Below are 13,944 nucleotides of genomic sequence, written 5' to 3'. Positions count from 1 at the left end.
CCATCTTTCTTATAAGCCTCCTTTAATTACTGAAAGACAGCAACAAAGCCTTCTCTTCTCCAGGCTGAACAAGCCCAACTCTCTCAGCCTCCAAAGCTTATTATAATTAAATCACTATCTGAAAGTATTGGAGAGCTCAGTTTACTTGGTAGCCCTTATAATGACCTGTCTCCATCCCTCTCACTCTTTAAGGAACAGAAACTCAAACAGCTTTGGTTCTCTGACCAACAATTAGCTACAAATTAGATGACAAAACACATTTTCAGAGAAAATGTTGAAGTTGTATAGCTGTACTCTCCCCAAATCCCAAGTGATCCAGGTCCCAAACCTTTTGGCTGAGGTATGCTTTTTATACTCTTTCTTTAAATACCAAAATACACATCAGAGAACGATCAACAGAAAAGTATTATCAGAAAAAGCACAAGTTTCAGATTTTCATGCATCTTACATTAAAAGGATTTTGAACTCCAAAGTCCCCCTTTTAGCATTTTAAAACAACCAGGAATTTTATTAGTGTCACAGATCTATTGTCATAGTTAATTTTTTTTATATCTGAAAAAACGTAATGGAATACTTATCACAAACTGAAAAAATCTGGTGTTCAGAGGAAGAGTGCACAGTCCAGAATGTTCAAACACAAATATTACGCTGGAAAAACTAAAAGTTTGTAGTCCGTCTGTTAAGATCCTTTATAACCACACTAACTTTTAAAGGAGATAGAACTGAAAGAAGTAATTCTTGCAATATGTTCCAAGATAATATCTATTTTAAGAAAAATATACCATGTATCACTAAATAGGTAAAAGTGTATCATTTTTTCTAGGATGTTAATTTACACATGTGTCATGGCTCTAAATCTGCAAAACTGAATTTTCTTCAATAAGCTAAGCAACATTTGACCAGGTATCTGTTCTTAAGGCTATGAAGCTTGTTCTTGAAGCACATTGCTAGACCTGAAGTTTACTACAAGAACGTTTCCAGTAACCAGAAGCACATAATAGTGTAATTGCACACCCCAGAATGTAATACCATACTTAAAAAACGGTTATTTTAATGATTACATTAATGAGTTCTGAACTTCCAACCTATGTGCACACAGCTTCACAATTACACAGTTTGAAATCCTCATCAGCAAATCCAAATGCTCCTGAAATCCAAATCATTTTATAATCTTGAATAATGCATGGCACCTCTGCAGCAAGAAATTAAAACAAATTTCATAAAACTGGAAAACTTCATAATCTGTATTCTAACAGAAACTGTATTACTGAAATAAAGCGTTGCTTAGTAAGTAGTAAAGATGGTGATTTTTTTTTCTCTCCTCCTTTCTCTGGTCCTCGCAGTTCAGATCCCACTTTAAAAATAAACAGACTAACTCCCATCAAAATATTCTTATATATATACATATATGGTGTCTCACAGCATACTCAATTATGCAAGAGTGAAATTAGACATCTGTTTCCTAAACAAGCACTGCCTCAAAATGGCATGAAACCTTTTCTTCCTGAAAAGTGTGAAAACATCTTTTTTTAAAAAGATGCAGTATAACTACCTTGCATACTATTTCATCAATAGCAAAAGCAAAACTCTATCTTAGCTCACCAAAGTGCCAGTAAATTAAGGTCTGCAGTTTTTCCATAAGAATGTCTACCATTCCCAGTACCTTTTGTTTGTTTGTACACTATAGGTATAGCTTAAACGAGGCTTCTAGCAAGCATGTGCCACTCTCCTTTTGATCAAGTTAAAAAGCTCAAGACTCGAGGTGAAAAGTAATCACAATTAAGGCAAAACCACAGGTATTTTGATCTTGGATTTTCTTGCCTCTCACATCTCTTCACCATATTTTAAGATGCTGAAAATTATAAAGGTAGTATTTAAAATATGCCCTTTCTAATACTTCTCTTCCTTGTCAACATATCAAACATAGCTAATTTTCACGCATCTGAAGAATACTGAGAGTCCCTTGATAGAACAAAATTTACATGGAGGTTTTATTCACAATAGTGGAATATCTTCATTGTATCTTTATTGCCCAAAACCAGCTATGAATATTTAAGTAAACAAATACTGTTAGTAGTAATAATTTCTGCTAATTAAATTTCAAGATTTTTCCCTCCTCTGTAGGATCTCATTACTGAATAATGAAGGTCTAGTGTGAGACATGATGGTTGGAGGCCACTTAGGGCATAGTGATCACAAAATGACCAAATTCTCAATCCTCAGAGAAGCAAGGAGGAGGATCAGTAGAACTGCCACCTTAGATTTCCAGAGGGTAGACTTTGACTTGTTTAGAAGTCGATTGCCAAGTGTCCCCTGGAAGGCAGTTCTCAAGTGCAGAGGGGTACAGGAAACCTTGACATTCTTCATAAAGGAAATCTTAAAAGGCACAGGATTAAGCTGTCTCCACGTGCAGGAAGACAAGCTAGCAAATATATTAGCAACAAAAGCAAGGCTAAAGGAGAATTTTCATCCTTTAACGGATGAAGGGGGAAACACAGTGAACAAGAATGAGGAAAAAGGCTGAGATATTTAAAGCCTTCTTTGCCTTAGGCTTCAATAGTTAAACCAGTTCTTCTCTGGGCACCAATCCACCAGAGCAAGAAGACAGGGACAGAAGAGAATGAGTCCCCCTTAGCTGGGGGGAAACAGTGTGTGATCTGCTGCTCCACCTTGACACACACACAAGTCAATGAGGCTGGATGAAATCCAACCAAGGGTTCTGATGGAGCTGGCAGAAATGGTCACAGAGCCACTCTCCATCATCTACCAGCAGTTCTCACTGATCATGGAGGACCCAACAGACTGGAAGATGGCAAATGTGAAACCAATCTACAAGAAGGGTCAGAAGGAGGATCCTGGGAACTACAGGCCTGTCAGCCTGACCTCGGTGCCAGGAAAGGCTACGGAACAGATTATCCTGCATGCCATTCTAAAGCACATACAGGATAATCAAGGGTTCAGGCCCAGTCAACATGGCTTTATGAAAGGCAGGTCCTGTTTGACTAATCTTATCTCCTTCCATGACAAGATGACCTGCTTAGTGGATGAGGGAAAGGTTGTGGATGTGGTCTTCCTAGACTTTAGAAAAGCTTTTGACCCAGTCAGTCTCCAATAGCATTCTCCCAGAGAAACTGGCTGCCCATGGCTTAGATGAACCTACTCTTAGATGAGTGGAAAACTGTCTGGATGGCTAGGCCCAGAGAGTCATGGTGAAGAGATTTAAATCCAGTTGGTGTCTGGTCACCACTGGTATTTCCCAGGGCTCAGCGCTGGGGCCTGTTTTGTTTAACATGACCTGGATAAGGGGATCAAGCACATCCTCAGTGAATTTGCTGATGACACCAAGCTGGGGTGGAACATGGACCTGCTTGAGGGCAGAAAGGCCCTTCAGAGGGACCTGGACAGGCTGGATCGATGGACTGAGGTCAACTGCATGAGGTTCAACAAGGCCAAGTGGTTTCCTCTGCCTGGGGCAGAATTGCTGAAAAGTTGTCTGTCAGAAAAGGACCTGTGTGTGTTGATCAACAGTGGCTGAATATGAGCCAGCAGCGTGCCCAGGTGGCCGAGAAAGCCAACACCATCCTAGCTTGTATCAGAAATAGTGAAAGCAGCAGGGTCAAGGAGGTGATTGTTCCTCTGTAATAGATGCTGGTGAGGCTGCACCTCAAATACTGTGTCCAGTTCTGGGTCCTTCACTACAGTAAGGACATTGAGGCATTGGAGCGTGTCCAGAGATGGGCAATGAAGCTGGAAAAGGGTCTGGAGAACAGGCCTTATGAGAAGAGGCTGAGGGAGCTGGGGATGTTTAGCTTAAAGAAGAGCAGGCTGAGAGGAGACATGATCACTCTCTACGACTACTTGAAAGGGGGTCTGTGGTGAGGTGGGAGTCACTTTCTTCTCTCCAGTAACGAATGATAGGAGACAAGGAAATGGGCTGAAGTTGCACCAGGGAAGGTTCACATTGGACATTAGGAAGAACTTCTTCACGGAGAGGGTTATTAAGCATTGGAATGGGCTGCCCCGAGTGGTGATGGAATAACCGTACCTAGAGATATTAAAAAGACACATAGATGAGGTGCTGAGGGATACACTTTAGTTTAGTGATGGGCTTCGCAGTGTGAGGTGAGTGGTTGGACCTGATGATCTTAAAGGTCTTTTCCAACCATAATAATTCTATGATTATGAATGTAAAAACAGAAGCAGTAAGGAAGAATCACAGAGACAAATATCTATACCTATTCTGGCAGAGATACTAATCACAGTCTGAAAGTTATGCTTAGAGAAAACCCAAACCAAATCAAAGAACACCAGCCCTTACATACCAGTTTTGCCAAATTTCTGCAACTTTTTCTCATCTTGAATATACTATGCTTTTTAACCTTCTAAAACTCAATTTACCTCATTAGCACAAAGGAACTAAACATAAAAATTGCCTCTGAAAAACAGTTCTCTCAAACAAGGCATTCAAAGTTACGGAAGTGTAACAAAGACTCTGACACAGGCACTAAGCATTGAAAGTTTGAAGCATGTATTTGCTGCAACAGGTTTAACAGTCAATAAAAGCAGAGACATTAAAACAAAAACATGGCCACGGTTTTAATCAATTAAATGTCATAAAATATTGAATGTCAAAACTCCAGTCAAGAAAAACATTTACCACCTTATAGAGAAATTTTTTTTTTTGATGTATGCTTTTTGTGCAGAGTCTCTGAAAGACACAGAGCATTAGAAAAAGACTAATATCATAGAATCATAGAATGGTAGAGGTTAGAAGGAACCTTTAGAGATCTAGTCCAACTCCCCTGTAGAAGCAGGACCACCTAGATCAGGTCGCATAGGAACATATCCAGGCAGGACATGAAGACCTCCAAGGAAGGAGACTCCACACCCTCCATGGGCAGACTGTGCCAGGGCTCCCTCACCTGAACAGTAAAATAGTTTTTTCTTATATTTAAACGGAACTTTTAGTGTTCCAGCTTCATCCCATTACCCCTTGTCCTGTTGCTGGCTACTATAGAAAAAAAAGGGATGTCCCAACCTCCTGACACCCACCATTAACATATTTGTAAATAAGATCCCCCCTCAGTCGCCTCTTTTCTAAACAGCCCCAGTTCCCCCAGCCTTTCCTTGTATGAAAGATGTTGCAGTCCCCTGATCATCTTGGTGGCCCTGTGCTGGACTCTCTCCAGTACTTCCCTGTCCCTCTTGAGCTGAGGAGCCCAGAACTCGACACGGTACTCCAGATGAGGTCTCACCAGGGCAGAGTAGAGAGGGAGAAGAACCTCCTTGACCTGCTGGCCACACTCTTCTTGATGTATCCCAGGATGCCATTGGTCTTGGCCACGAGGGCACATTGCTCGCTCATATTTAGCTTATTATCAATCAGGACTCCCAGGTCTCACTCTGCAGAGCTGCTCTTCAGATATTCGATCCCCAGCCTGTACTGGTGCATGGGGTTGTTCCTTCCCAGATGCAGGACTCTGCACTTGTCCTTGTTGAACCTCATGAGGTTCCTCTCTGTCCAACTCTCAAGTTGGTCAAGATCCCACTGAATGGCAGCACAGCCTTCTGGGGAATCAGCCAGTCCTCCCAGTTTGGTGTCATCAGCCACTTTGCTGAGCGTACACTCTGTCCCCTCATTCGGGTCATTGATGAAGATGTTGAGCAAGACTGGCCCAGAACCAATCCCTGAGGAACTCCACTGGCCACAGGCTTCCAACTCGACTCTGTGTCATTGATCACCACCCTCTGGGCTCTGTCATTCAGCCAGCTCTCGATCCACCTCACTGTCCACTCATCCAAGCCATACTGCCTGAGATTTCTGATGAGGATGTTATGGGAAACAGTGTCAAAAGCCTTGCTGAAGTCAAGGTAGATGACATCCACTGCTCTCCCCTCATCTAGCGAGTCAGTTACTCTCTCATAGAAGGCTATCAGGTTGGTAAAACAGGATTTCCCCTTGTTGAAGCCATATTGACTCCCCCTGATAACCACCTTTTCCTTCATATGGTCAGTGGTAACATTCAGGATAAGTTGTTCCATCACCTTTCCAGGGATGGAGGTGAGGTTGACTGGCCTGGAGTTTCCTGGGTCATCCTTCCTGCCCTTTTTGAAGGCAGGAGTGACACTGGCCTTTCTCCAGTCCTCAGGCACTTCACCTGTCCTCCATGATTGTTCAAAAATGATGGAGAGAGGCTTAGCAATCCCATCAGCTAGCTCCCTCAGCACTCTAGGATGTATCCCATCAGGACGCATCGACTTATGAGCCTTAAGCTCGGCCAAAAAGTCTTTAACTTCTTCCTCTTATGCAACAACTTGCAGAGTCGCCTACTTAAAAAAAACAACCCACTGCAGCATACACTTCAGTAAGTAGAAATTCTCAGTACTAAGCCTTACATATGTTGCTTCATTTTTCCAAAACAAGTGTAACACGCTGTAGTACAACAAGCTGAAAACTAAAAAAAACCTCTACTGTGCATTCCAGTTAACAGAAAGTTACAAAACCTTAGAGAAAAATACTAACTGGAAAGTTCAATTACACAGAAGACTACATTTCTCTAACTTAAGTATGCATTACTTGTGTGGATCATACATTTGAGAATCAAACCATACAACAAAAAGATCTGCAAGGATTTTCAGGCTCTGCTGACCCATTGGAAGGTAATTTAAACAAGCCAGCACCAAGGCCACTGCCACCAATTTGCAGGGTAAGCTTTTAAAGCAGCAATGCTGTAACTCTCCTTTTGTTTTTCTTAAACTATTGACACACTCCTGACCACTTGCCATGTGATTTTTATTTCATTTTACTTTTTTCAGCTTGCTTGTAAAAATAGTTTTCCTTATTACCTCTTACTCTTCACTAACACTTCCTCTATTTACCCAAAGTTTACTTGAGTTCTGATTTCCTTCTCCATTTCATGAGTAATTTGGTAGTTGCAAGGAACAGAAACTAGTCAAAGGTGGAGTTACTTCAATATAACAATTTAAATACACATTGCATATTAGAGTGTGCTATCACTAACACAGTAAAAATGACACCTCTGTAGGTCTACACAGTCAAATCCAGGTCAGAAAATAACTGCTGTTTAAGTGCAAGACTCAGACAGCCAGTCCTAGTGCCTAAACCTGCCTGGAAATAATCGAAAAGTTCAGACTCCACTGACAGAACACATGCCTGTCAGGTACTTGTCATGAGTTCTGAATACAAACCTTTTTATACTTTTGCTGAAGCAATTTCTCCAAACCAGCATCCAGCCAGATGTCCAGGTTCTTATCAGGAGCATGCATGGGCTGATTTTCAACAGTTAGCAGATGATTTCCCTAGCACTTAGAGACTTTCCAGGAGACATTTTTTCCTCAATATTGTTTTTCTGCTAGTAGTGAACGAAGGAGGAAGAATGAATTGATTTTTCTATTTAGTATTTCATTAAATGTTTCGTTTACTACACCTAATTCATATCATTTACTTGATATCATCATTAGAAACACTTAAATGACAGTTACAGTCCCTACAAATCTTGAAAACGTTTCACTGTTTCAGCATTTCATTGATGTTGCTTTGCATCCTTCAAAAGCTTCTGCTGCTGTCAAAAAAAATACAAAACCATCTACATTTAAAAAAGGAGATATCCAAGCAAAAACTATTTCTAATGCCCATCACATATCTTTTTTTCCCTTCCACTCCTAAAAAAGAAAAATCCACCAAAAAAGACCCCTCCCACAATCCTCCACCACTACCACCACATACTTAAAGCCCCAGAACTGGTAATAAACAAGCCTTCAAAGAGGTTGAACCTACACCATCTTCTAGGTCGACAAGCCTAGATCTTCTGCCAGCAGCACAGATCAGGAAACGGTATTTTTACGTAACTGATCAACAGCTTTGTTAGTTAAATCGTAGATACTGCAATACTACTCTTGCAAGCTTAGTCTTGCCAAAAAAAACCACAAACACATCCAAAAAACCAAAACCTGGCACCTTAACAGCAGACCATCATCCCCTACTTCAGGACTCTGATGATAAAAGCTACTAGAAAGCATGTTTTGACTGTATTTACTTCTGTCAATATCAACCTATATGTTAAATAGAAATGTATATTCCCTGTAGACTTTTATATTTATTCAGAGAGCAAAACTATTCTGATCTAGGAAGTTACTAACAGTTTAAACTTTTCGTACAAGCTAGACAAGTTTTAACTTAACACAGGGCTTCATTACACCTTTTTAGTCTCTCCAGGTGTTTGTGAGTATTTGAAAACATGATTCCATATAAAAAAACAGAGGGAAATCCAGATAGGTACGTTAAGGTTACACATTTAAGGCGAGTGCCAAGCATCAGCTCAACATACACTAAGATATGAAGGGAGATGTACTCATCTCTTGCACAGCACAGACACTTTCTCATGGCATTTTCTTCCTCAAGAAGTCATTTCAAGCAAGAGAGTTGTTAAGAACAGTCATCTCCATTTACAGCTTCAACATATTAAAAACACATAATTTAAATAGCATGGTTTTATTCAAAAAGTAAAATTCTGAGTTTTAAATTTAATTTTTTTTATCATTCAGACTTATCAGGACACAAATCACTTGCTAGACAACTCACTGAAAATAAACTATTTTAAAACTACTCAACAGTAGCTTTGACATCCAACTCAGGCCACAGATTATTGCTGAGGCAGCAGGAGGGGCTCTCACCATAAAGAATTTCCAAAGTACTTTCACAACACATGTTACTAAGCACATATACTAATTTAGACCTGGTTTATATGCAAATAGAACAAGCCATCCTCTCCAACATGCACAACCATGCCATTGACAGAAATTAGTATCATCCACTGTACTGTCTATTTGTTGAATTTTGATTAATTTTAAGTTCAAGAGGAAACCACTAAATTAAAATTAGCAGAGCTCAAAAACACTGCTATTCCCAATAATGTGTGCTATGCATCCTAGTGCCATCATTTCAGTGCTGGAAACTGACCATTTATTCCATCTTTGTTCATGTTTATCTTTACTGCATCTCAACTATACTGACCCACAGCAGCACTTGCTGCTTACTGAATGAGTGTTGTGCCTCCTCAACAATCTACTGTTAAGAACTGTCAAAAGCTTTTGAAATTCCAAATAAATTATATCTGATAGCACTGATTCACTGTTTGGTTGCCACAGTGAAAACATTTCAATAGATTAGCAAGCACATTTTCCTTTGAAGAAACTGTGCTAATTTAGTGCTATCAAAGTACAATCTAGAGCAGATTAACCCTTAAAAAAACATCACTTTCCTCTGCAACAACAGACAAGCTTGATGGTCAGTAATGTCAAACACGTCTTTGGTTAAAAGAACTGAGGTTAAGTGCAACACTTATTTTTATAGAGAGCTATTGTTTTCATGGGCATAACTGGCTTGGACACACAGGAAAGGATGACAAGGAAGTAACAAAGTTTCAGCCTACTCATTTATCACACATAATCATAACCTAAGTGCACAGATAAATATACCAAAAATTCTTTCACCTATTTAGGGATTTAAACACCAAATTAGGTATCAGGTCAATTACATCTAAATATCTCCGCCCCTTTTTGCAAAGCTTAAAGATCCCCTGGCCAATATTCTCAGTGTAGAATAAGACTAGTGAAGGCTCAAAGGGTAACAGGACACAATAAAACTATTCAAAATATCTGTAAGCTATTTATAGGGCTGAGTCTCTGTAAGTAGGTAGTATGGACAGCTCCTTACACATGATATGGCCAAATATCCACTCTGAAATGAAACAATTATTTGACCTCTCAACCAGCAGTCCCCTTACTTGACTACATGATTCACCCCTACTATAAACAGAAAATTTGATTTCTCAGTGCAGCTGCTGCTGTTCAGCAAGTCTTATATATTGCTATTTCAGCAGGGTCTTTCGAAGAAGAAAAGATGGCGGTGATGTACCACATGTAATTGAGACATCACAGGAATAGAAACTGAAGAGTTTACTGCACTTCTAAGCCACATCACATCCTTTCAGCAAGTATTACAACAGTTTTTCCTCAGAGCTACACTCCCACCTAGCATTGTAATAACAGAAGCAGCTTAAATCTACAGCTGTGTATGAACTAGAAACTTCATCAGCAAACCAAACTCACCCAGCGACACCCACCAATAAAGTACAGCAAAGGTTTTGATAACAAGTTAAAAGCTGGATGATATATCAAATACACTGCAAACTACTGCTCGTATCTGCATAAATGTTCCTGTATCAGTACTTGGAAATCCTGCTGGACATGTTAACTTTTATGAACTGATGAGACCAGTAACACATTTCCCTTAGATGCAGTATTGTGTTTTATGACATCTTATGCTACAGTCTTATCCTTTACATACAGCTGTGTCAATCCTCAGAACCCAATCAGTCTCCAAACACTACTGGAAAAAAACTCTTTGATATTTTCTGGAAGTATACCTAAAACACCCAAAGATCAAGAAACACAAGTTTGATAAAGGAACATATACCAAACAAAGCTCCATTGTTTTTAACAATTCCAACACATATTACCATAAATGACACTGAAGTACACTTTAGATAATTTTCTAAAGGTACTGAAAAACAGCATCCTGCTAATTATAAGCAAAATGTTGAACTTTGTATTAAGTAACTGAATCATCAACAGCATACAAAACTAACATTTCTCTTTGCAATATATAAAATTAATTTTTAAGTTACCAAGCGTATGGCAAAGCAATTTGTCTGAAAGTACAGGCATATCCCGCATTTGGATCTTCTATTTCAAGTCACTAGATATACTTTTTTCCTCTGATTTTATGAAGGGAAAAAAAAAAAAAGGAAAATACCAGTCATGTATTACACATTATATCACTCCTCCTATATGCTGAAATAAGTCATCAATTGTTTTCCCAAAACATTTTCCTGATAACAACAGAAAAACTAAAAGGGGCTTCTTTGCAAGCTACTACTTCTCTACCCAAAGGTTATCTATCTTACTTGAAGCAAAAGTTAAAGACTCATAGCTTTTAAAATTAATAATTAGCCTGCTTAGACTTTCACTCACAAGTCACAGAAACTCCTCCTGAAATTTAACAGAGTTAGCGCAGCTGTTTTCGTCACTGCAAGTTTTGTCTCTCTATTTGCCACATATATTCAAACATGACACAAGGGTGATCCTCAAAAACTTAATTCTAAGCAAAGGAATCTACTACATATTTTAAGCATCATTAAAAAAAGATGTCATGCAAAACTCACATTCTTTCACCACTCCAGTTTTATACAGCAAAAAAACCCAAACAGAACTGCAGATTAACTCTAAATCAACTGCTACGCTTCTCTGATTACCCTTATTGCTTTAGTTATGTCTTTCTTTTTTCTCCTCCTGCAGTTCTACTCCAGTAACAAATCACTATAGCACCTGTAGGCAGATGTGTTTAAGAGTTTAACAGTCACTTCACCTGTCAGATGTCCAAAAAATGAGAAAATAGCATTAGTTATTTGAAAAGACACTACAAAAAGCAAAAGTAGTATTTTCATCCAAGATCTACCTTATCTTTGTCTTCCACGACATCTGCCAGCACATCATCTGGATCTAGTATTCCTCCATCTGTGTACTCCAGGTGGTGAATATTTACCCAGGAAGCCGGATCCTGTAAGACAGGCACAAGACTTCTTAACCCAACCTTGCATGGTTTTAGTGAAATCAGACAAAGCAGCTTTACATCCCATCTCCTTCCTACCCACTTGCCTCTTTTAATCATGAGGTAGAAAGCTTGGAGCCACTACTCAAAATTGAAATTGAGAACACAGAAACTAAACACATGTAACAATACAAAACTTATACAACACCATGCAAAGATATCTTTTAAATCTATTCATTATTTATGTTTATCTTATCCTTTCTTATTAACTATTTTTTTTATTTTACAATATTTTTTTTTCTTGGAGTATTTGAGTTATCAGCACACACACACACACATATATATATGTGTGTATGCGCGAACATGTGTCACTCCTGACAGTTTCAGGGGCAAGAGGAAAGGAGTATGTGTGTATATTGTTATACATATAAAAACACCCATCATTTCTTTTTCGTAGGAGGTGAGTTAGGCTTCTGTAGAAAAAAAACCCAACACCACAAATCAACAGGATTACCAAACACCAGTTTCATAAATAAATGCTCTCAAATACCAGTGCAATGCTGTATACTATATTCACATGGATCATGTTACTTTTCCAAAACTGTTTCACTCACATATTAACTACTTCACTTTAATAGCCGGGAGCTTAGCCACTACTTCCCTGACCCTGAAGGTAAAAGACTCAAGAGTGCAATGCCCAAGAGCAAATTCTTCTTGACATGAAATACAGATCAGGGAGATGACATGCAACCTGTAACCGCTACCCCTAAACCACACAAGTTACCTTTGTACACTTCCAAGAGGAACGGGCTAAGTGGCAATTATGCTTGAATTGCCTCAGCTAATATTTGAATTTTTATCCTATAAGGGCCAGCTATTGTGGTTCATAATGACACATCTGAGTACTAAATATGAGCTCTAATACATGTTGAGCTGGTATATCTTCTACATCATGCTGAAGAAATGCAACATCCTTAGTTAAGATTAACAAAGCATATTTGAGCCCTTCATCAAATATTATGGAGATTGGCAAGAGTATGTTAAAATTAAGGGTATATAAACAGGCATGCATACATGCAGCTTTGAGAATGGTTTGAAAAATGGACAAAGAAGAGTCCTGCTGACGTGCAACACACAATCCAAATTATTTAACTCATATTACATGTGTACCTCCAATACCTTCTTCATTCTCAAGTTTAACTAGATCACAGTTCTCAGAATCTAAGTGAAGCCCAACAGACACACTACAAACTAACAAGTTCCTTATCTCCAGTTTGGCTTTTCCCCATGTAATGAAGTCCTTGACAAGTAAGGATATTTCCACTCCTTATTTATTCTGGGACATTCCACAGAATAAGTTTGCCCATCAAGTCATGCAAGTAGCAGATAAATAAAAGAACTGCATCATAGGTATAGACATGAATCAATCAAATGACACCTCTTCTTAATTCTATCATCAAGAAAGCCAGAGTCATCAAAAAAAAAAAAACCACAACCCAAGAAACAAACAAAAACACCATACGACAAAAATCTCACACCACAACAAACCTAGCATTACCAACAGGTCAACCCATCATGCCACGACTTTGTTGAGAGTCCATCAGGAATGTGTTTCCTAATCTGACCCATCTAGGTTCCCACAGCTGTTTCAGTTCTTCTACTGACACATACTGGTTTGGGTTGGGAAAGAGTTTTCTTCACAGCAGCTTGCATGAGTGCTGTCTTGGATCTGTGACCATAACAGGGAGGGGGTCCATCCAGAACAGCTGAACCCAGCTGACCAAAGGCATACTCCACACCCATATGCTAAGCAATAAAAGCTCTGTGTGTGCAGATTTTGTTTTACCTACTAACTGCCTTTATCTCAATCTATGAGTTTTCTCACTTCCATCCTCATGATTTTCCTCCCCAGCCCACTGGGTGAGGAGTGAGCGAACAGTTGTTTGGGACTTAGCACCACAGCCTTTATACCACCTTTGATGGTTACGGATATCTAACATACAGTAGGGCTGAATGAGAAGCCACCCAATTAAGCACATAAAGTATCTCTATTTGTAACATGTCTATTTAATCTGTAATTTACCTCTAACTACAGTTATTTCATTCTGCACTGAAACTACCCATTTGTGAAATAGGCAATGTTTGTTCATGCTAGGTATCAGGCATTCAAAATTACAAAATTTAAGAAAATCAATTAACACGCCATCTCTGAATGTCATGAAGTGTAGACAACTGTTACAGCTCAAAGCTCTTATAAAATGATGGTTTAAGCATTTTTTCACATAATTGACAATTAAAAGACAAACAGCAAA

At 39.1% G+C, this 13,944-nt stretch overlaps 1 protein-coding gene across 3 annotated transcripts in view; it reads right to left on the bottom strand.

The window, feature by feature from the left end:
* PARD3B (par-3 family cell polarity regulator beta) overlaps positions 1-13,944 on the bottom strand; it is a 407,820-nt gene that overhangs the window by 366,301 nt on the left and 27,575 nt on the right. For all 3 annotated transcript variants that reach the window (XM_062004452.1, XM_062004454.1, XM_062004453.1), the window contains exon 2: positions 11,540-11,641. In XM_062004452.1, the coding sequence (XP_061860436.1) occupies positions 11,540-11,641 (102 nt within the window). The remainder of the gene's footprint in view (positions 1-11,539; positions 11,642-13,944) is intronic.

The sequence above is a fragment of the Colius striatus genome, chromosome 11 (genome assembly GCF_028858725.1).
Source record: "Colius striatus isolate bColStr4 chromosome 11, bColStr4.1.hap1, whole genome shotgun sequence".
Classification (NCBI taxonomy): Eukaryota; Metazoa; Chordata; class Aves; order Coliiformes; family Coliidae; genus Colius; species Colius striatus.
This window is presented reverse-complemented; position numbering and strand designations above follow the sequence as displayed.